General features: G+C 49.2%; 1 protein-coding gene across 1 annotated transcript; it reads left to right on the plus strand.

Moving 5' to 3' along the window:
* The first annotated feature begins 4,570 nt into the window (after positions 1–4,570).
* LOC128343679 (uncharacterized) lies at positions 4,571–9,874 on the plus strand. The gene is made up of 3 exons (XM_053293114.1): positions 4,571–5,791; positions 6,584–8,512; positions 9,116–9,874. The coding sequence occupies exons 1-3, from the start codon at positions 4,571–4,573 to the stop codon at positions 9,872–9,874; spliced, it is 3,909 nt and encodes a 1,302-aa protein (XP_053149089.1).
* The last annotated feature ends 14,412 nt before the right edge of the window (positions 9,875–24,286 follow it).

Below are 24,286 nucleotides of genomic sequence, written 5' to 3' on the forward strand. Positions count from 1 at the left end.
TAGTGGTTAGAGTGTTGGATTAGGACTGGGAAGACCCGAGTTCGAATTCCCATTCACCCATGAAACTCACTGCGTGAGTCTGTGGGCCAATCATGTAACTCTCAGCCTAATCTACCTCACAGGGTTGTTGTGAGGATAAAAATATAACCATGTAGACTGTTCTGAGCTCCTCAGAGGAAGAGCGGGATAAAAATGTATAAAATAAAGAAGCAGCAACGGAACTCACAGGAATGTAATAATATAAAACAGGTAGGTTTATTCAAAACTATCATACTTCGGACACATTATGCGAAGAGCCAGCTCCCTTGAGAAGTCCATAATGGTGGGAAAAGTTGAAGGAAAGAGAAGAAGAGGATGACCAGCAGCAAGGTGGATGGACTGGATTATGACAACAATGAACGCACGACTGAGAGACCTTAAAGGTCAAGTTGAAGACAGATCATCCTGGAGAGAATCTATATGTGGTTACTAAGAGTCAATACCGACTTGATGGCACTCAATCAATCAATCAATCAATCTTTATGCATTAGCAGAATCATTTCAACATGCAATTTAATATATTCCCATCTTACATATTTCTTTCCCTACTTCCTCTCTGTCTCTAAAGGGGAGGTCATGCTTGGCCACCTGGCACAGTGTGGGCTGTCTGCAAGGCAACCACATCCCCTGGGACAGACTAAGGAGGATTTTGGGCCCCCAGGGGGTGTGGAGTCCCTGGGCTTCTACCCAGAAGTCCAGGGGGAAGAGTGCCTCTGTCTTCTTCCCCCTTATTTTTCCCTCCTTCTTTCTTTCCAAATGTTTATCCTGTGTACCTCTTCAGGGCAGAGACTGTGCTTCTGTTGCGGCTCCCTATAGCACCCTGCAGCAGCTGCTGCTGCTGCTAATTTCAACAGTAACACTGTTGGGGGAATTGGGCACTGGATCAGGGCTGTTTTCTAGCAAGAAATCCCCACGTTCTGATGGGAGTTACTCCAGAATTTCTTTTTCTTCAAAGAGTTGCTTTGAGTAATAAACCAAGCAGCAATGGATCAAATGTTGCCTCTGATAGGTCAATTTCTCTCTTGATTGTGGTTGCTTCCGCCCAGTACCTCTTGAGTGGTTTTCTGCAGATATCTGGCAGCAGAATAAAAACAGTGGTTTGCATCTGAAAGCCACCATCCAATGGCATTTAGGTGCAACAGAGCAGCAATTGCAATGAAACATTTGAAAAGTCACCACAAATCATGTCTGGACAAAAACAAGAGGAAAACACAGAACACTTTGGAATGCAAAAGGCTGCAATGCTACTGTCTGGAAAAAGAGTGAACAAAGGGTGGCAATTTCAGACTCAGCAGTTTGTGTGGAATTAGCCAACGTGTGTACATGTTAACTTGGAAATCGGAAATAACAAAATAAGAGGTGAATACATTGACATTGCTCAACTGGGTATATTCCAATGTGTCGCATAACTGATATTCCTAGGAAAGAGGGAATGGCCAGGTGTCTTCTGAATTCCTTGTTTGCTTCCTTTTTGCAGGGAATGAAATATGACACAAATGGGGACCCAGAAACAAGGCCTAGCAAGGACCCAGCATCACAGAGACATCACTCTAGAGTGCAGGGAGAGGCAGACTCTAGTCTAGGCTGAAGCAGAACCAGTGGAGTGCCTCTGGTGGCGGGCTGGGCCCTGCACCTTGTCCCTGCCTGTGACCAGGCCGAAGCCAGCAAGCAGCCTTTCCCCCAAGCCATTTCGGAGGTCAGCTGGTGGCAGGAAGGGTCTGAGGAGTCTGGCGAGAGGGGTGCTGGTCTGTGGTGGTGAGTCACCTCCCCTCCAGGCGCTACTACGAGAGTTACGTCTTCCTAACTCAGCAAAAGGGCGTCTCTTGTAGGGAGCAGCAGGGGGGAGGGCGGTGGACCCTTTCCAAATTTGGGGGACGCACTTTTGCAAAAGAAGGCATTAAGGCTCCACGGTGGAGTTGCCACGGATTGCCCAGGGTGATTCTGTAGCACCGAGTGTGAAAAACGCCATCACAGGCAATGTCTAAGAGGAGGCCGTGGGGTGGGGGTGGGCAGGGAGGGAGGGAGGGAGGGAGGTCGCCTAGGTAACCAGGCCAGTCGTCCAGTAGAACTCTTGCTGGAGCTGCTGGTGAGTGAGAAGTTGGAAGAGAGAAGAGGGGGAAGGAAGAGCCCCGGGGGGGGGGGGGAGGAGGAGGAGGAGGAGGAGGAGGAGGAGGAGGAGGAGGAGAGACCAAGGCTGGAAGGACGGAGACTTTCCTGAGGAGACGGTCCTGCTGCGACAGATCCTGAAGGCAGAGAGCAGTGCTGAGGGCCAGGCAATGATGACGGGAGCGGTGAGGGGGCTCTGTGGGGAGGGGCACCTCTGGAGATTGGGATCTGTGGGGGGGGGAAGTATTACCTAGTGCAATGGTCACTGTTTGCTCTGTTTGAAATGTGTCTTTAGGGCCAACGATGTTTGATTTACCTCGAACCGGCTTCTTGCTCTTTCCCATTAAGTTAGGTTCTCTGGCCTCATTTGGTAGATCCCACTGACTGCTGGCAACTCCATCCAGGGCCCGTCACAGATTGGCTGCCGTGGGACAAAGAGCTCTGCCTGAGAGCAGCTGTCAGTCAGAGCAGGGCAATCAGAGGCTGAGGGTTTGCAATGTGGTCCCGGTGTGTGTGTGTGTGTGTGTGTGTGTGATAGGTGGCAAATCCCAGCTGGATAATATAAGCAGCTGCAATTGCTCTCAGGTCTAAGTGATGTGTTCCTCTTCATTCCGTGTGTATGTGTGTACCTGGAGGTCCCTCGAGGGCTGCCTGCTGCTCCATATGATTTGCACATTTCTGGTCCACATGACCTTTCCCTGTCCACCCATTCGCTCTGGAGCAGAGACACCAGGGCAAAGCTTGGGCAGCACTTTATTCAGAAGGAACTCAGGATTTGTTTCTGCCTGTTATGTGCTATGTAGTGTGAGGGCTAGAAAAAGCTGTGTTTTGCCTTTAGCATAACTGTAGCCATTTTGCTTCTGTAATACTGCTAAAAGCTGATTAGGAAATAAATGATAGTAAGAAATTGCAAGCAAATCTCTTTTTGGGTGTTGTAAGCATTTCTGAGTTCCAGACAGGACAGGAAGATAACACTTGAGAAATGCTTAAGCTTAGAAACCGCAAGCGGAAAGACAGGAAGCCACCTCTTGATATATGTGACACCATGTCTGGAACGACAACTTATTTGAATATAGCCAATAGCATTGATTCTACAGAAAAGGGGAACTGAGGGAGGGGGCTTGTTGCTTGTCACTGCTTGTTAAGGTATAAAATTGATTGTAACTGTTCCTGCTGTGTGCCATTTCTCTCTTGCATTGAAATGGACACCCTTTACTCAGCTGAATAAAGATACTTAATTCTCCTTTCTGGCTTCTTATTGAATTTGGCTGATTAATCATAAGAGTCCAGAGCCAAAATCCCACCAGACTAGCTGGAGGGCTTTTAGCCTTCCCGGAAAACTGACCCCAACATTTCTTGGTGCATTGGGCCGGGAAATTGAAGGCAAAAATTGTGAGGCTGCCATTTGCAGCAAAGGGCGCCTTCAGACTGGTACCTGGGTGAAACCGGAGTTGCCCATTGGTCGTCTCAAAGCGCGCTCCAGCATCCTTTCGCTGGGAGACCACGTTTGAGCAGTTTCTGGCAGATCCCAGCGTTACCACGAACGAATGCAAGGAGATTGGCAGGGAACAAGGAGGTTGATGCTGTGATTGGACCAGAACTTGAGGGGGTAAGTATAAAATTATTATTTGGGGAAAAGGGGGGAGGTGTGTGAATTTTGTGACCCTGTGTGCAAGAGATTTCCATACGGAAGCGTGAAAGAGGAGGGCCAGTACCGCAGTTCTGTCCCTTCGCGAGAAGGCCAGTCGGGAAAAGCCCGAGCGCAAGTGTGTATGAATGTGAAAAGGGTCCATACTTAGGAGGTTGGCCTGGGAATAGCTGTTCGACCGGGGGGTGAGAGGCCTGACCCCGTTTCTGACCCCACCTGTCCACCACAGCCGGTACGCTTAGGGGGGAACGAAGTGCCCAGAAACCAAGCCCGGGGAGGGGACGGAGTACGTCCCAGAACCCCAGCCCAGTGTTAGTGGAGATAAGGGAGGCAGAGGCGTAAAAACCCGTTAGGCTATTCTTGCAGGGTGGGCTGATCAAGGTTTTAGGTTGGTTAGGTTGGATCAGCGTTACGATGGGAACAGTAAATGGGAAATTGGGAACGAATAGTAAAACTACCCCTCTTCAATGTCTTCTGGACCATTTTAAGCAATTCAAACCTAAGAGCTCTGAAAAACTTACAAAGTGCCAGCTGATAAATTTATGCCAAATTGTGTGGCCCACGTATTTTCTGGGCCAAGATTTACCTCGCTGGCCACCCGAGGGCGCTCTAGATGTGCGAATTAACTATCTTTCCATCTACTTAAGTTTAAACTTTAAAGATAAAGAGTGGCCATATATGGAAATGTTTTTGTCTTTGAGCACCCGACCAGATCTTTGTGAGGGTTGCAAGGCAGGATCCTTGCCCCCTCCAAACCCAGCCCTTGTAACAAAATCCATGGGGAGCCAGATCCACCCTGTGGTGAAGAAACCAGTGCCTCAGGAGGCGGCTGCCTCCGTGTTTCCAGTAACTCCCCCGGCCCCTTCCATACGGAAGGTTGAGGAGGAGGATGATTACCCCTACGATCGTCTTTCTCCTCCCCCACCCTACCCAACTGCCCCGCCTGCGGTTCGGCCTGGAGAGCCATCACAGGGACCGTCAGGGATGCTTTCTCCCGGTTCCCTCGCCAGGCAGACCATACAGTTTGTCCAACAGGTTATGGGAATGTCCCCTACCAGGGACTCCGGGGGTCAGCCATCCACCCCATCTGGGGCATCCACCCTGTCGGGGACAGGGACCTCTCCCGGTTCCCTGGAGACATCGGGGTCGTCCCCTCAGGGCGCCATCACCCCTCCAGAGGAGGAGGAGAGTGATGACTCAGATGCAGGGGACACTGCGGGGTCCACTCCTCAGAGACCAGTCAGGACCACGAGGGGAAGACAGCCTCAGAGATTGGGGGCTGTGCAGTGTCCGCTAAGGGCAGTGCCTATGGGACAAAGACTGGTTTTAGTCCATACCCCCTTTTCCACTTCTGACCTTCATAACTGGAGACAGGGGCTTCCGCCGTATCGGGAAAGCCCCCAGAAGTATGTGGATCTGGTGGGTCAGATAATTTCCACCCACCGGCCCCACATCCCTGACCTCTTCACTCTCCTTACTGGCCTTCTGAGTGAAGATGAACTCCGCCAGGTGCTGAAGGAGGCCCATGCGTCCTATGCTGCCTGGAGAGGGGAGCAGGTTGCCCAGGGGCGCTATGATGCGGGCAACTTGCCAGAACCTCTGGCATTGATCAGCCCTAACCCACCAGAGCCTGCAACCGACCCTAACAATGAGTTGGGGAATGTCTTGATCATGGCAGCACGAACTGCCGTCTTGGACGGACTCCGGAAAGGAGTCCCAAAAGCTATTAACTTCCATAGAGTGTATGAAGCGATACAGGGACCCCAGGAGTCCCCCACGGAATTCCTGGTGCGTCTGAAGGATGCCTTCCGTCGCTTCACAGACCTGGACCCAGAGGCTCCGGGAAATGAGGCGGCTATAAAAACAGCCTTTATTGGCCAGTCAGCCCCAGACATTCGGAAGAAGTTGCAGAAACTGACAGCCCCATCCGCCCAACCCATGGAAACCCTCATACAGACTGCCTTTCAAGTGTTCCACCAGAGAGGGGAGGTGGAGGAGGTGAGGGAGGACCAGAAGATGCAGAAACAGGCCGCCCTATTGGCAGCAGCCCTGCAGCCCCAGACTGCCCTATTGGCAGCGGCCTTGCAGCCAGTCTTTGGCCAGCCAAGAAGGAATGGTGGGGGCCCCAGACCCCGGCCCCAAAGCCGGTGCTTCTATTGTGGCCAGACAGGCCATTGGAAGAATGAGTGCCCCAATCGGAAAAGGGAGGCCGATGCTGCCTTCTTCCCAAGAGAGGGAAGAGGGAGGGAACAATCAAGCCTCCCCACGGTGGGGGGTAACCGTTACCCCTGCCCAGTCCGTAGAGGAGAAGCCCAACCTGGGAGTGCCAGGCCACAGGGGTCACCCGTGAGGGGACCTCATCCCCTCATGGCAGCAGAAGCTTATGAAGACTGAGGGTGTCCCAGAGGCTCTCCCCTGTTTGCGACCCCTGAGCCTCTAGTGGAACTTTGTGTTTTGGGTCGCCCTCAGAAATTTTTGGTAGATACAGGGGCTACCTATAGTGTGTTGGCTGGACACAGGGACACAGTCCCTGCCCTCACCACTTTCACCACTCCAGTGGTGGGCATTGGTGGGGAACCATCCCAAGCGCCAGTCACTCAACCCGTCCCAATAACCCCATCAGTCAAACATTCCTTTTTGGTACTCCCAAAATGCCCCCTTAATCTTTTGAGAAGAGATCTTTTGTGCAAACTAAGGGCAGACATCCATTGCCGACCAGAGGGACTCTCTTTGTCCTTCCCACCTGAAACTGCTTACATCTGTTATCTGGAACCCACACTTGGTCCCGAGCCCGCGGAGTGGAGGGAGGTAGACCCTGAGGTCTGGTATACAGGGACACCAGGATTGGCCAAATATGCAACCCCTCATCAAGTCCCACTGAAACCAGGGGCATGCCCAATTTCCGTGCGGCAGTACCCTCTCAAAAGGGAGGCCCGCATTGGACTCCAGCCTATAATTCAGGCTTTCTTAGAGGCCGATCTGCTGATGCCAGTGTCCAGCCCATGGTGTACACCCATCCTTCCCGTACCAAAGTCGGATGGATCATGGCGGTTTGTGCAGGACCTTAGGGAAGTAAATGCCCGAACACTCCGACTGCACCCAATGGTAGCCAATCCCCACACCATTTTGACCACCTTAACCAGAGATCAAACTTGGTACGTGGTAGTGGACCTGAAGGATGCTTTTTTCTGTGTTCCCTTGGCCCAGGAGTCACAGCCCATCTTTGCATTTGAATGGTTAGATCCTGATGGTCCCATATCCCATAAAAACCAGTTCTCCTGGAAGAGGATCCCGCAGGGTTACTCTAACTCGCCTTCCGCCTTTCAGCGGACTCTGTCCGCTGATTTGAGCCATTTCCAGCCACCCGCAGTGACCATCTTGCAATATGTGGATGATCTTTTGGTCGCAGCAAAAACGGCGGACGAAGCGTCCGCACAATCGGTGGCATTATTAAATCACTTGGGTTCCTGTGGGTACAAAGTTTCCAAGTCAAAAATCCAGTGGGTATCCCAAAAGGTCCGGTATTTGGGTTATGTTTTGGAAAAAGGTACTCGGTACCTGCATCCATCCCGTATCCAAGCGTTGAATGATTTAAATCCTCCCCAAAATGTGCAGGAGCTCCGTAGTTTTCTGGGAATTGCAGGATATGGGCGACTGTGGGTCCCCGGGTTCTCTGTCTTGTCAAAGCCTCTGTATGAATTGACAGCCTTAAATATGGCTTGGGAATGGACGGGCACCCACCAAAGGGCGTGGGAAGCTATCCGGTCTGCTCTAGCCTCTGCAGCAGCCCTGGCATTACCCGACCGGACCTTGCCCTTTGAGCTATTTGTACACGAGAAACAAGGAGTGGCCCTGGCTGTTCTTACCCAGACCGTGGGTCCGGCCAGGATGCCAGTAGCCTATTTCTCCAAAAATTTAGACAGCCCAGTCAAGGGGTGGCCAGCCTGCTTGCGGGCCATTGCGGCAGCGGCAACGATGGTTGAAGAGGCTTTAAAAATCTCTGCAGGGAGCCCGATACATGTACAATCCCCTCATTCTGTGGCTGCTCTCCTAGATCAAAAACTACCGGCCTGGGCGACCTCAGCCAGACTTACTCGCTATGTGTCTATTCTCTTGGAAAATGACTCAGTGTCCTTACATAAATCTAACTGCCTCAATCCAGCTACCCTGCTCCCTTTGCCAGCTGTCACCCCTGTCCATGACTGCCTTAGAGTCTTGGCAGAGACGGTGGGTATACGTCCTGATCTCAGGATGGAGCCCATTGTTGATCCAGACCTCTCCCTGTGGACAGATGGGTCTTCTTTTGTCCTCAACGGACAAAGGTATACAGGGTATGCTGTGGTCAATGAGGAACACCCAGTAATCTTAAAAAGACTGCCCCCACAGTGTTCTGCTCAAGTGGCCGAACTTGAAGCCCTGATCGCTGCTGCCACCTACTGCCAGGGAATTCGAGCGAATATCTACACTGACAGCCGATACTCATTCCTGGCCGCACACACCCATGCTTCCTTATGGAAGGCTAGGGGCTTTAGGGGTGCAGATGGAAAAACCTTAAAAATGAAGCCGCTTCTGGAAAGACTTTTCTCGGCCCTTCTGCTGCCCTCAGAAATAGCTGTGATTCACTGCAGGGGGCATCAGACAGATGATGGCCCCGTGACACGGGGAAATCGCCTGGCTGACACCTGTGCCCAACACGCGGTGCAAATGGAAAGGGAGGAGGTCAGAGGACTACACCCAGCTTGGGAACCGAAGGGGACAGCATGTGTGGGAGCCCTAATTCCAGTCACCCCCACCCAGATGCCTTCAATCTATGATGCAAGGGACCACCTAAGCCCAGACGGGAAATGGGTGAACGGGTGGTGGGTGGTGAATGGGCGGATACAACTCCCTAGTGCCCTAGTCCCCCATGTCATTAAGAATATGCATACTAGCACACACCTTGGAGCGCGCACCCTTTACAGGTGGCTGAAGCAGAGGTACAGCAACAAGGGGCTGCGGCAGGCATGCCGAAATGCCTCAAAAACATGTCCAATATGCCAAAGGAACAACCCTAAAACAGGGGTGCCAGTCCCAAGGGGAAGGCTGCGCACTGCCAGGTACCCTGGGGAGGCCTGGCAGGTGGATTTTACTGAAATGCCAAAACAGGGAACCAAACATAACCTCCTAGTGTTTGTGGATCTGTTCAGCGGGTGGCCGGAGGTGTTTCCAACCCGCACCCAAACAGCCCGGGAGGTAGTCATGGCCCTGGTTGAATCCATAATTCCGAGGTTCTCTGTCCCAAGGGGCCTCGAGAGTGACAATGGGCCTCACTTTACCTCAAAGGTGGTTCAGGAGGTTTGCAAATTGTTAGACATCCCGTGGTTTCTGCACTCTGCATATCACCCAGAGTCCTCCGCGAAGGTTGAAAGAATGAACCAAAGCCTGAAGATTAATATTGCCAAGCTGTGTCAGGAAACTAATCTGAAATGGCCTAAGGTCTTACCCTTGGCCTTGACCCGGGTCCGAGCGGCCCCATCCTCTCGACTGGGATTGTCCCCATTCGAGCTGGTGTATGGCCGCCCTTTTGTTGCCTCGGAGCTGATGGACCCTCCCGAAACCACCCAGGCATACCTTAGAAAACTCGTAGGGGATCTGTCTGCTTTATCTCTCCAGGTCTCAGCAGCCTTGCCGGTGCGCCCAGATCTACCCACTACGGTGCACCCGGGGGATTGGGTCCTGGTGAAGGAACTACATCCCAATTGCACTGAGCCCAAGTGGTCAGAGCCAAAGCAGGTCCTTCTCAGCACACCCACAGCAGCAAGGGTCGAAGGGTTGAAAGCCTGGGTCCATATCTCCCGCCTGAAGCCAGTCCCAGCACCAGCAGACGAGTGGGCGTGTGAGCAGTTAGGCCCGTTACGCCTAAAGATCCAGCGCCACACCCAGAGTTCTCCACCCCCAAGAAGTCAGGAGGCGGCAGTCTTGCATACCGGGAGGACCGTTCCTGTCCACACCGACCTCCCTGCAGACCCAGACGAACAACTGGACTTCGTGTATATCGGGGACGGCAAATTCATTGATGTAACTGATGTTGATGGGTGTTGATCTGTGGGACGAGTGGTGGGAGGTGTTGGCTGTACTCTTTGCTGTTTCTGTTGTTGTCCTTGTTGTTTGCTGTTTCCCCCGCACCTTTTGCGGCACACACAGTGATGATTTGTGGTTTGGTCCTAGTGGTCTTAGGGATGCTTGGGATGGGCCGGGGAACGAACGCTACCTCCGACCCTTTGACCCCCAGCCTGTGTATCCGTAACAGTGGCCGATGGACAGTATATTGGGACTGGGTGTATAGGGATGGGAGGGTAAAAACACCTATAGCGTTTAAATGGAACGCAGGTCACTACCCTGGAAGGTGCACACACACCCTCTCAGTGGACCCTAACATCTGGCTGAGTGTCCACAGACATCAGTTGGACCACTGGCCATGGGTTCCCCAGAGGGTCAATCTTTTTGCCCAAGAGCTATACCAACAGTGTGTTGTCTTTCGACATTGGGCACCGGGCACATGCTGGGATGCCGTTTTCACCCTTCATGGAGGTCTACAGGGATCACGGTATGGGTACGCAGGCCCTTACCCCACAGCCATGGCTGTTGACTGTGGGACAAATGGGGAGAGACCTGTGCATTCCCTGAGGGACCTCACTGAGGGGTGGATGGGATTGTGCAGGGTGGGGATTCCCGGGGGGCGGTCACGCCGTCAGGCCCCCTCCACCCAGCCAGCTATGGCTGCCTGCTCTCACTGCGTGACCACTACCCTAAATGGAAGAAACATATCCCAGACCTTGGTCTACCACACTGCATATACATGCAAGGGAAAAACCGGGGAAATTTGCCTCCAAAATAACATAACTTATAAAACCTGCATAGAGAATGGAAAAACGGTATGTCACACGCCAGAGGGAATAAGAAAACAGGTTCGAGTTTGGGTTTATGGATACTCTGCAGGCACGAGGAAACGGCTTTCCCTTCTGGCATCAAATGCGTCAACCTACAGTCAGGAGGGGCCGCTGATAGTCTGCTTCGATGTGTGTAAGGCCATGGATATTGGGCAGGGGCAGGGATGTGGGGGCCTGAGCTGGGAAAGGACATATCGCCAGAACCGCTACTACTTTTATGATACAAATAGGTACACCAGGAGGTGGGGGGCGTTCTTATGGTACACCGACCCCCAAAAACCGGTGGACGGACCCCAGAAAGCATTTCAAATGTCACATGGGACAACCACCGCCCAGTGCAACAGGCATAAGTGTACCCCACTTTGCTTATCCTTTAACAAGGAGGGGGATGGGAACATCGAATGGAGATACAGTCTGGGAATAGATGCTTCAGGTAGCGACCCATATGGACAAGTGAGTATCAAAATCTATAGGGGAAAGGAGCCTACAAAACAACACCAGGTACATACCACATTTTGGAAAGAAATGGGGACAGTAATTGAAATACCCCCAGTTACAAAGAACCTTTTTATAGACTTAGCTGAAAAAGTAGCAGCCAATCTCCAGGTGAAAAACTGTTTTGTCTGTGGGGGAACAAATATGGGTGAGCAATGGCCCTGGGAAGCAAGGGAGCTGGATCTTACAAATATCAGCAGCTCCCCAAACTTAACATGGACCCACACAGGGAGACCGACGAGGTGGATACTCCAAAGCCCAATCTTAGGAGGCAGATGCTTCATTCGCCTCGATTCGGGGGAGTTTAATGTCTCTGTTGGTACCCTGACCTGTGAATCTGGATGGGTCTGTAATGGAACTACCACCACTTATCAGAACTTTGGCAACCAGACAGCCAAGCCACCCAATAACCCCTTTAATAAAGACACACAAGGATTCCTATATAACATCTGGGAGACCCCATGTAATACCAACATGGAATGGAGGGCCCCAGATAACCTATATTGGATTTGCGGAACAGCTGCCTATGCTGTTCTTCCTGGAGAATGGTCAGGAGCTTGTGTATTAGGGACCATCAAACCAAGTTTTTTCCTGCTGCCCATACCAACTGGTGAGCGCTTAGGAGTGCCCGTTTACCAGGAATTAGGAAGAGCAAAAAGAACAGTTAAAATAGGGCAGTGGGAGGATAATGAATGGCCCCCAGAACGCATCATTCAAGTGTATGGCCCAGCTACCTGGGCTCAGGACGGGTCATATGGCTATCGCACTCCAATATACATGCTAAACCGCATTATACGCTTACAAGCTGTCTTAGAAATTATTACTAATGAAACCTCTTTAGCTTTAACTCTCCTAGCAAAAACCAATACTCAGCTTCGAACAGCAGTATATCAAAATCGCTTAGCTTTGGATTATATACTAGCCACTGAAGGGGGGGTATGTGGGAAATTCAATTTAACAAACTGTTGCCTCCAAATAGATGACAATCGAAAGGCAATCGAAGAAATAACAACTCGAATGAGAAAGTTAGCGCATGTTCCTGTCCAACAATGGACAGGAATCCTGGACACCGATGGGTGGTTTGGGGGGATTTTTGGAGATTGGAAACGTGTCCTTTTCATCATAGTACTGGCCTTTGGGGGAATAATGCTATTACCATGCTTGATACCTCTGATCCGGTAAGTGGTGTCTCGCACTATCGAGGGGATGCTAGTGGTAACAGCCAACCCTAGGGACCCTGATACCCCGGCCAGGGCTATGATCTTACGGACAGTGCCCAAGGAGTGTGCACCATTTTTGCTCAAACCAGAATATGAAAGAGAATCTACAGTGTAGGGAGATTCATGAGCAGAAGCTCAGAATCTTAAAATGGAAAGGGAGGGATGTGAGGGCTAGAAAAAGCTGTGTTTTGCCTTTAGCATAACTGTAGCCATTTTGCTTCTGTAATACTGCTAAAAGCTGATTAGGAAATAAATGATAGTAAGAAATTGCAAGCAAATCTCTTTTTGGGTGTTGTAAGCATTTCTGAGTTCCAGACAGGACAGGAAGATAACACTTGAGAAATGCTTAAGCTTAGAAACCGCAAGCGGAAAGACAGGAAGCCACCTCTTGATATATGTGACACCATGTCTGGAACGACAACTTATTTGAATATAGCCAATAGCATTGATTCTACAGAAAAGGGGAACTGAGGGAGGGGGCTTGTTGCTTGTCACTGCTTGTTAAGGTATAAAATTGATTGTAACTGTTCCTGCTGTGTGCCATTTCTCTCTTGCATTGAAATGGACACCCTTTACTCAGCTGAATAAAGATACTTAATTCTCCTTTCTGGCTTCTTATTGAATTTGGCTGATTAATCATAAGAGTCCAGAGCCAAAATCCCACCAGACTAGCTGGAGGGCTTTTAGCCTTCCCAGAAAACTGACCCCAACAGTAGTGTGTTCCTTTCAATGCCAATATGTTCTTATTCATTCCGTCCGTCCGTCCGTGTGTTTGTGTGTGTGTGTGTGTGTGTGTGTGTGTGTGTGTGTTCCCTTTTTAGGTTTCGTAATAAGCGGTGAACATGTCAGCAAAAAGGCAGAACAGCAGTCAGTGTTGCTAAAGCTGAGCTGCTTTGTTTTGCACTAAGGATTAAAAAAGCATTGAGCCATGTTTTGTTTCCTGACATATGCAAAGTATATTGCCAATGCCGATTTAATATATATAAAAAATCCATTCCATTCACTACATGTTCTCTGTGCTGAGAACTTTAAAATGCACATCTTCTCACCTAGGTTGTGGACAAGCTGGCTATGGAGGCTCGCTTAATGAGGAGCTGTGAGGCCCCCTGCTACTTGCAGTGGGATGAAGAGCTGGTCAGCCTAACTCGCAGGTGCATTTCAGATAAGGCAGCAGGCAAGGGTCTTCAGAATGTAGCTCCTAGACAGCAGCAGGCTGAGCAGAAATACAGGCCACCTGGTCCTAGGATTCCCAACTGCGGTGAGTTGCATTTTTCATTATCTTATATCTTAATCTATGGCCTCTTTTTGTCTTATTCTGTCTCTCTCTCTCCCCCCTCCCTTGCAACCCCATTATTTTGTCAACAGGAATCATAGTAAAGGACTGGGGTTGTAATTCAAAAACGTATATGAAAATATTAATGTACTGAGCTTACTTGCACATAACAATCCACAGGCTCCAGATCAGAACAGCGAATATAACATGATTTAGTGGTTCATCTGAAGTCTGCATTGTTTAAAATCAGCTGCTAAGTTCTAAACATCAGACCTAGTATGTGCTGCACATTGGATTTAGTTCCCAAATACATTCCCACCACTCTTAGAAACATTGGAAGTGTTACAGACCAGGCCTGATTTATATACTAAATATCCTCATTAGCTGGTATACAAAATTAGGTCTGGCTCATTGTGTCACCAAGTGACCAAGTTCTTTTATATTAGTGATCATGTATGATCTGGACGCAAGGAAGAAAGGAGATCAAACCACTCCTGATAGAGTTCAATGGGCTTTATTGAGTATAAAAGACTAACAACATAATCTAGCAAAGCAGAAAGCAGAACACTCTATCAGCAACAGTATTTACCAATATTCAACCCGTGTGCCTAACTAACATATGTGTGTGCAATTAAATCTTCCTAAAGCCTAATACAATTCAGATACAGGCAGAAAAAGGGGGTGGGGTGTGTGTAGGGAAAGCTGAGAGCTGGCATGGTTTGGAATTAGTAGGGGAAAGGAGAGGGGGAAGAAGAAGGAGGGGGCAAGGATGAAGGGACCCAAGGCTTGTAGAGGAGCAGCATATTTACCAGGATCAGAGACTTGAGAGTGGAGATCTTTTCAGCTGAGACAAGAGGCTGGAGACAGGAGCGTTCTGCAAGTGCTCAGATCACAGCTGAGAGCCAGATGGCTAGAGAAGCCTTGACTTCTTACTGCGCAGTAGAAGTCACAGACAGTTCCTGTTCATGGACAGAGTTCCTTAGCAGCAAACTCTGGCATTGCTGTGAGCAAATCTTGTTGTAGGCACAAGATAGCTAATCTGCCATGTCCAGAGACTCCTTCTTATAGTGGTTCCATCCTTTGATGTCCATTTGAGTCTTCTGGATCACAAAAGGTGTTTTATTCCTGCTATCCTCTGAATATTGTCTTTTAATTACCAAAATTAGCTCAGGATATTTGGTCAGTTCAGAGAGATCTCCATCTCATCTTCTGTTAGCTGCTATCTTGAGGAGGATAGCCCATAGTACATCTGCATCTCTGAGCAAATGGGCCCCCAGATGTGCTAGCCTGATCCCAAAAGGTGTTAAAAATCAGCAGTTAGTGAGAGAGAGTTAGTTCTATTTGTGTGAGACATTATTTCTTGTGTACCTCTATCTAGTGTGTATTTGTATTCAAAGTAACATCAAAAGGTATACCTGTGTGAGGCAAGTTACTTAACACATTTGACTTAAGGCAGAAGCATCCTGGTAAGGAGGATTACTGGACCACAGGTTAATTTCAGCAGTGTGAGACTGGTAATTAAGCCTGACCCATTGTGTCAGTGAGCTTCCACAGACACTGATAACCAATGCTAGATTACCCCTGCCTCTACAAATCATTTACCAAGCATTACCCAGGCAGATCTAATTGAACTCTTAATATAAAATGAAATCAGACACAGGCCTATATTCCATATACTTATTAATGTTCTGGGGTGCTCATAACAGAAGCTGCCTTATACTGCCTTATACTGAGTCAGACCACTGGTCCATCTAGCTTAGTATTGTCTACACAGACTGGCAGCGGTTTCCTTAAGGCTGTTCAAAAGCCATAGCCTTTGACAAACAGGGTCCCATAGAATTCTGTTTTGGCCCCCATGATTTTTAACATCTCCATGTCCAAACAAAGCATCTCTCCCACTCCCCTGGGGGAGGTCCTTTGGGGACTTGATGTTGGATCAGAGGAACTGTGGAATGAAATCAAAGAAGTTGTTAAGGACAAATGTGAAAAGAGACTGCCAAAGACCGAGAAACAGAAGAAAGCAAAATGGATGTCAGAACTGACGGTGGAAATTGCCAAGAAGAGGAGAGAAGCCAAAGTCAAGAAAGATGAAGACCTCAGGAAGGAACTTAAAAGGGAATTTCAGAAAGCTGTTAGAAAAGACAAAGAACAGTACTACAATGGCATTTGCAAAGATCTTGAGGAAGGAAATAGACATGGAAAAATAAGGCAAGTTTTCCAAAAGATCTCTGAACTCAGAGGGAGGTTCCAAGTTCCAACCTCGAATTGGTATGTTAAGAGATGCCAAAGGACAGATAGTAACTGATTCAGAGAAGATCAAACAGAGTTGGAAGGAGTATAATAAAAATCTGTACAGCAGGGACGCCAACATCCAAGATACTCTAGAATAGGGATTCTCAATGTTGGGTCCCCAAATGTTTTTGGACTTCAACTCCCATAATCTCCAGTCCCAGTGCCCTTTAGTTGGGGATTCTGGGAATTGAAATCCAAAAACATCTGGGGACCCAACGTTGAGAATCCCTGCTCTAGAAGATATTCCTACTTGCAAGAACCTCTAGTACGGGAATATGTAGTTACATTAGCACTCCGGTCATTACCAAGTCAGAAGGCTACAGCAATTGATGGAATGGCTAAAGAAATATGGCAGGTAACAGAAGAAGAATCAGTCAAGGCTCTAACCAAACTATGCCAGCAAATCTGGAGAATGACACAGCGGCCAACAGATTGGAAGAGGTCAGTCTACATACCCATACCAAAGAAAGGAGACTTAACAGATTGCACAAACCATCGCACAATATCCTTAATTTCACATGCTAGCAAAATAATGCTCAGGAACATTCAACGCAGATTAGAGCCTTATGTGGAAGGGAAATGCTGGATGTTCAAGCTGGTTTCAGAAAATGCTGAGGAACAAGAGACATCTTTGCTGATGCATGCTGGATAATTGAGAAAGTCAAAGAACACCAGAAAGAAGTAACATGTGCTTTATTGACTACAGAAAAACCTTCGATTACATTGACCACGTCAAGTTGTGGAATATCCTTAGGAAAATGGGTGTCCCAGAACACCTCATTGTTCTCATGAGAAACCTATCCACAGGACAGGAAGCCACAGTCCAGAAGGAACATGGTGGAACAGACTGGTTCCAGATTGACAAAGGAGTAAGACAAGGCTGTATACTTTCTCCTTCTTTTTTCAATTTATATGCCGAACATATACGGAGAGAAACTGGATTGGAAGAAGATGAGTGTGGCTTTAAAGTTGGAGGAAGAAACATCAATAACCTGCGCAACGCTGATGACACCACTCTGATAGCTGAGAATGCGGATGATCTGCAAGCTCTAGTAATGAAAGTCAAGGAGCACAGTGAAAAAATGGGACTACAACTAAATGTCAAGAAGACTAAACTAATGGCAACGCGTATAGCTAACAGCCTCAGAATTGACAATGAAGACATTGCAGTGTTGGATAGCTTTTGCCTTTTAGGATTGACCATCAACAGTAAAGGATCCAGAAGTCAAGAAATACACTGTAGCCTAGCACTTGGTAGGGTTGCAATGAAGGCCTTGGAAAGAATATTTAGATGCCGTGATGTGTCTACACCTACAAAGATTAGAATAGTTCGGACAATGGTTTTCCCCATGACACTCTGGATGCGAAAGCTGGACTTTGAAGAAGCAAGATAGAAAAAGCACTGAAGCTTTTGAACTTTGGTGTTGGAGAAGACTTTTGAGGATACCATGGACAGCCAGGAAAACAAACCAATGGATCCTAGAACGAATCAATCCAGAATTTTCATTCAAGGCGCAAATGACCAGGCTCAAACTATCATACTTTGGACACATTATGCAAAGTCCAGATCCCTTGAGAAGTCCATAATGCTGGGAAAGGTTGAAGGAAAGAGAAGAAGAGGACGACCAGCAGCAAGGTGGATGGACTCGATTACGACAACAATGAATGCACCACTGAGAGACCTTAAAGGCCATGTTGAAGATAGATCATCCTGGAGAGAATCTATATGTGGTTACTAAGAGTCGACATCAACTTGACAGCACTTAATCAATCAATCAACCAATCAAATCAATCATCTCCAACAATTTCCCTGCTAGATAGAAGCAGCCAAGTCGGGCTAGATAGAAGCAGCTAAGTCGGGCAAGGATCCAGCGAAGAAGTGGTAGGCCGCACTGCCCCAAGCAGCTAGTCCATGTCCTCCGGCATCCCAGATTGAAACTGATCCAATCTAATACTGCAAGGAGGATTGCTGGCCACCACCTTAACAGACTCCACAGAAACAGTGGAGTCGAAGTCGCCTGAATACAGTATAATGTAAACCTAGATAGTAGATTTTAAAATTAATGTGCTTGCAAAAGAGACAGGAATCCAAATACCACTATTTGCGCAAAGACATACAAAATGTGTGTGTCACTTTGGCCACATCGTTGAACTGGCCCTGAATAGTATCTAGTTGGAAGAGGGCACCAGATGGGGACAGGCTGCGGGAGGGAAAGAACCACAAAGCCGTCTTTTCCCCCTCATCTTTCATGGTTAACATACCTTTATACAACTCTGAAGTTCTGAGACTTGCTTTTGTCCAAACAAATCTGCAGAAGTTATGCAAACCCCTGTGAATGGACCTCCTTGGGGAGCCTGGGTGCGACTTCTTCACTCTGGGGCAGGAGTGTCCTTCTGGCCTGTCCATGGAGCCGGTTCCTCCCCAGAGTTCTTCAAATACCATAACGAGAATGAAGGCCCAGACCCCGATGGGCTGACCTCTGCTGAATACACTGTCATCTTCTTTGCAACCACCACAAGCTTGGTAGGGGCTCGACCCAATGCCAGAGCTGACCATCCAAACGCTGCCCTCCCCCAAGGCAGACCCAGACTCAGACCCAGAAATAAGCTGTGTGTCTCCCCCTCATCTTTCATGGTTAACTTACTTATATTCAGCTCTGAAATTGTGAGACTTGCTTTTGTCCAAACAAATCTGCAGAGGTTATGTAAACTACTAGGGCAGAACCATCAACAGAAAGGGTGAAGCCTGTCAAAAGATCCAAGAGGTAACCCCAGGCAGAAAGCAGCAGCAAGTGGAAGCCGCCATGGGAGGGCAACCCACCAGCCCTTCTGGGGAAGATCAAGGCAGCCAGGTGTGTGGTCAATGCACCAGGTGGGAGTGTGACTTCTGAGGGGAAAGCCCTTCCCACCTGGGGGAGGGGAGACTCCACAGAAAGAAGCAGGAGGCTGCTGTGGAGCATGCCAAATTATTGCAGCCCATCCCCAGGAGGAACCTGGACCTTGGGGAGCCTGGGTGGGACGTCTTCCCTCTGGGGCAGGAGTGTCTTTCTGGCTTGTACAGGGAGATGGTTCCTTCCCAGGCTTCTTCTGGCCATCAGGCCAGCGCTGACCATCCAAGTGCTGGGCCCCACCACAGACCCAGAAATAAGCTGTGTGTCTCCCCCTCATCTTTCTCCCCCTCATCTTGCATCTTTCACTTCACATATTCAGCTTGGAGAAATCTGGAGCAAATAGGCCCATCACCTCCAGCAGCCACACGGTGATCCGGAAGCTGCTACTGCCTCCCTTGGTACCGGAGCCTGGGTCCAGTCCCAGCCAGGCCTTGCAGGAAACCCCCCTTTCTTCTTTGTGGTCTCTGTGCATCACACTTGGGTTAGGCGCCTGAGCAGAGCCACGTTCCAGAACCTTCCAAAGCTTCACCCCCTCATCGACCTCCGCTAGGGCAAGACGTTGGAGCTTTCCTCTGCCTTCACCTCAGAACGTATCTCCTATACAATTGTCTACTTTAACCTCCTTTTATTCTATCTGTTTCTCTCTTCTCTAAGTATATCTGACCGTCCATTTTGCATTTTGATTCCTTTCGCGCCGCCTCACCCCCCACGCTTCGGCGGCCAGTGGGGCGTTGCCCCTTATGGCAGCAGCCCCAAAAGTAACCTTTAAATGTTGCTTGGCCTGTGCAGCAAAAATCCCCACCTTGGACCGGCATGGAAAGTGTCTTCCTTGCTTGGGGGAGGCCCATAAGGTGGAGACCTGTACAATTTGTAAGGGCTTCACCAAGCAGGCTCGCCACAGCAGGGATGTGGGAAAGGGCCCTTCAAGCAAGTTCGGCAGCGGCAGGAGGTAGCCCAAGGTCGGGACCTCAAAATCGGATGGAAGGACAGCCCCACTCTGAGTCTGAGCCTGTTGAACAACAAAATGCCACGGTCGCTACTGCCGAGGTCAGCGCACTGGCGCATGCAGCCATACTCGATCTGTAGCTGCCTCCACTGGAATTACCCCCGCCTCTGCCGGGCTTACCTCCCGTTATGGTACAGGGCGTTCTGCTCAGCCTGAGTCAACAAGTCAAAACAAAGGGACTCTCTTTGTTTTGCAAAGGGACTCTCAAACAAACCTGACCAGAGCCAAGTAGAAAGAGGCTCTCCTCCTCCCCTTGCTTGCTCTCTGGGCTAGACTCTCTGTACATGCACATAGTCACTCCTCACCTCATGGGTGAGGCTCTTCAGATCAGAGTGAGGAGAAAGGAGACATGGGGAGCAAGACCACAGGCACAGTCTCATTTCAAAGAGGAAGTATCCTTTAGCATTCCTATTTCAAAAACAGTAAGCAAAAATGGAGGGGTGCAAATGGGGGATGTCTTGTGAAATGGGGAGATACCGGGCATGGAATCACTCTGTGTCTTATATGTTACACCTTAGTTTAAAGAATATACATACGGATCTCTCTCTCTCTCTCTCTCTCTCTCTCTCTCTCTCTCTCTCTCTCTCTCTCTCTCTCTCTCTCACACACACACACACACACACACACACACACACACTCCTCATTCAGTTCTGGACATGTAAAGGTAAAGTGTGCTATTGAGTTGGTGTCTACTCCTGGTGACCACAGAGCCATGTGGTTGTCTTAGGTAGAATACAGGAGGGGTTTACCATTACCATCTCCTGCGCAGTATGAGATGATGCCTTTCAGCATCTTCCATGTAGCATGTGTATCAATGTGGTGTAGTGGTTAGAGTGCTGGACGAGGACTGGGGAGACCCGGGTTCAAATCCCCTTTCTGCCATGAAACTAGCTGGGTGACTCTGGGCAGGTCACTTCTCTCTCATCCTAACCTACTTCACAGGGTTGTTGTGAAAGAGAAACTTAACACCGCTCTTGGCTCCTTGGAGGAAGAGCGGGATATAAATGTAATAATAATCTGTAAGGGACAGAGGAGCCATGGGATTTCATAACCCCATGAGAAATGAACCTGTTCTTCTATATGCCATAAATAATATAGCTTGAGGGGCAGATACTTTTCTCTTCTCAGCTATCCTGGAGACCTTACTTCTTGTAAAGTCAGAGCCAGAGGTGGGGGGCTGGAGGTGAGATATAATGTTTTTGTGTGCCACACTGTGCATGGCGCATTATTTGCATGTAGGAACATAGGAAGATAGGAAGCTGCCATATACTGAGTCAGACCATTGGTCTATCTAGCTCAGTATCGTCTTCACAGACTGGCAGCAGCTTCTTCAAGGTTGCAGGCAGGAATCTCTCTCAGCCCTATCTTTGGAGAAGCCAGGGAGGGAACTTGAAACCTTCTGCTTTTCCCAGAGCAGCTTCATCCCCTGAGGGGAATCTCTTCCAGTGCTCAGACATCAAGTGTCCCATTCATATGCAACCAGGGCGGAGCCTGCTTAGCTAAGGGGACAAGTCATGCTTGCCAGCACAAGACCAGCTCTCCTTCTTTTGTATCAGTTTGAATCTGTAACTGACATTTCCATCAGTTCCCCCTAATTGTCCTTTCAAGTGGCAATCACAGAAGCTGATGACAAAGGTGTGCTATCCCTTTAAATGCCACAGGCCTTGGAGGGTTCTAAGCCAGGCCTGCCTTCTGACAACTGGGATGGATTCTTCAGCCTTGAATTTTTCAAACAGGCTTGGTTGCTGTTCCCTGATGGCTTGCTAGAATTCTTGCAGTCCTCAATTCCATCTCTCTTTATTTTATTTTATGTTATGTTATGTCATGTTATTTATTTATTTATCAGACTTATATACCGCTCTATAAACTATGCAGAGATCAGGGCGGTTCACAACATGATAAACAATGAAAACAAATGAACAATGAAAATCAAACTATTAAAACTGGGTAGCCATTCCCCAGGTCATCAGTATCTAGCCAGCAATGACTCTCTTCCCTGGTAAACTGACTTCCTGAAAGGGAACAGGCACCTGAGCTCTTTGCCTGCCCTTCCTCCTTCAGCTCTGACTCCATCTTCAGCCTTCTTCCTAAGACTTCCGTCCCATGCAGTATCTTCCACCCAATCTGCCTGAAACCCCCATCACAGGCCGTTAAGTGTGTCTGCGTGTGTGTGTGTGAGAAAGAGAGTGGTGTGCACACACTGCCTTGATAGTGCTGCCCAGAAGAAAACTCTTTCTGCTCACTGATGGTAAGAATTAGAGGGAACGCTGGTGGGAGGGCAGAAACTGGCGGGGAGAGAGAAAATAAAACAGTGCTATTGTAGGACTGAAGGGAAGATTATCAAGTGACTTATAGAGTGAATTAAGATGCCATCTACTTCAGTTTCTAACTATCCTGAGGGAACTGGGCTACATAGGAACACATCTATCCAAACTATTTTATTAGCATAGAATTGTGCTTTCTTAATAGTTACAAGTGATACTTCAATGGAAGTATTAATAGTAACCTATAAGTAACAGAGCCAGCATGGTGTAGTGGTTGGAGTGCTGGACTAGGACTGGGGAGAGCCGAGTTCAAATCCCCATTCAGACATGATACTAGCTGGGTGACTCTGGGCCAGTCACTTCTCTCTCAGCCTAGTCTACTTCACAGGGTTGTTGTGAAAGAGAAACTCAAGTGTGTAGTACACCGCTGTGGGCTCCTTGGAGGAAGAGCGGGATATAAAATGTGGGGTGTGCGGAGGCCCTGGACTTTGAGTGGTGGTGGTGGGGGCATTTTAAAATCTTGTCTCTGGGCCCATTCCAACCTTGCTACGCCCCTGGCAATAGCAATAGCAATAGCAATAGCACTTACATTTATATACCGCTCTATAGCCAGAGCTCTCTAAGCGGTTTGCAATGATTTAGCATATTGCCCCCAACATTCTGGGTACTGATTGGCTGCTTACTATAGTATTTGCATTTGTTTGGAGGGGTCCTGGCCAGCGCGGAGTTCCTCTCAGAGGAACCCTTTCAGGGCTCAGCGTTCGAGGCTCAGGCCTCTCAGCTGCGCACGTGTTTTCTCCGCTCTTGCTGTTGCCGCGCCTTAGTCCAGCAGGACTGCTTCAGATTCCCCCTGCAGCCTCAGGCTCAGGCAATGGGGACGGGGACCTTGGGGCGGCACTTAGCCAAAACCCTCAAGAGGTCCAGGGGCAGCGGACGCCAAGAAACAGAGGCGCCAGCCTGAGTGAGTCCTTCCAAGGTACTTTTAAGGGAGCGCCTGTTGATTCAGGCGGCCAGCTGGAAATCAAAAGCGAAAGCAACCCAACGGCGCCAAGTGGAAGGCTGGATCCAACAAGCGCCTTCGCTTTGAGGGAGACGACCAGAGCCCGGTGGGCACTATCCTGGCGTCTCATCCTCCGCCCATTGGGGCCTCAGCGTTTGAGGGGGAACCGGCTGGTCCGCACCCTCACCGGTCACCGCTGTAAGTAAAGACTTTTTCTCTCCCGGGATTCTCAATGGCTGCGTGAGTTTTTTCGGAGCAGTGGGAGGGAAGTGGTCTTGTGGCAGCAGGCATGAATTTTTTCCCCTTTGCTAAGCAGGGTCCCCCTGGTTTGCATTTGAATGGGAGACTGAACACTGTAGATATAAAAGTTTTCCATTGAGCCACCTACAGCCTCGCTTGCTACTCCCCTGGCATGGCCCTTACCAGTTCTACGGGGCCTCACCCCTTACACGCAGGGACACGTGTGACTCCCAATTTGTTTCCACCCTCGCCTGAACCCAGCCCATGGCTCAGGGGTTTTTTTCCTCCGTATGAGCGTGGTTGGTGTATGACCAGATTTTTTTGCCATGCAAAACCAAGAGAAGGCGCAGGGATTCTTTCCCCTCTTCCTCCCACCCTTGCTGGTGGAACAGGAGTTGTTAACGCCCCATGCTCCCTAGGGCAAAATCAGTGCTGTCTCCCCGTCGGAAGCTGCAGAGACATCTTCGCCCCTGGACTAAGAAGTTTTCCCTGCAGCTGTTCCGGTAACATCCACAGTTATGTTCCCCCCTCTATTTCGCAGGGCGATGTGCGCGGAGTGGCAGCGCCCTGCCTCAGCCAAACCGATGGTTGACCTTCCCAAGAAACATGTCCAGTCCCAGGGGACCCCTCAATACCTTTGGCCATGCCTAAGGTTGTCCCTTCCAGGGACTCAATTGGTCTCCTACACTCATAGGACAGGGACCTCTCTAGCCCCAGGATGACAGGCGCTGACACTCCCTTCTCTTGATGGTCCGAGACACCTTCAGCCACGTCCCTCAAGTTATTCACTACCAACCCCATCTTGCTTGAGCGTTCGACTCTGGACCAAGGCACTGTTCAAGATCGTCCCTCCCGACTGGCTTAAGGTTTCACCAGGGCATTA

Source organism: Hemicordylus capensis, chromosome 2 (assembly GCF_027244095.1).
Source record: "Hemicordylus capensis ecotype Gifberg chromosome 2, rHemCap1.1.pri, whole genome shotgun sequence".
In the NCBI taxonomy this organism is placed as follows: Eukaryota; Metazoa; Chordata; class Lepidosauria; order Squamata; family Cordylidae; genus Hemicordylus; species Hemicordylus capensis.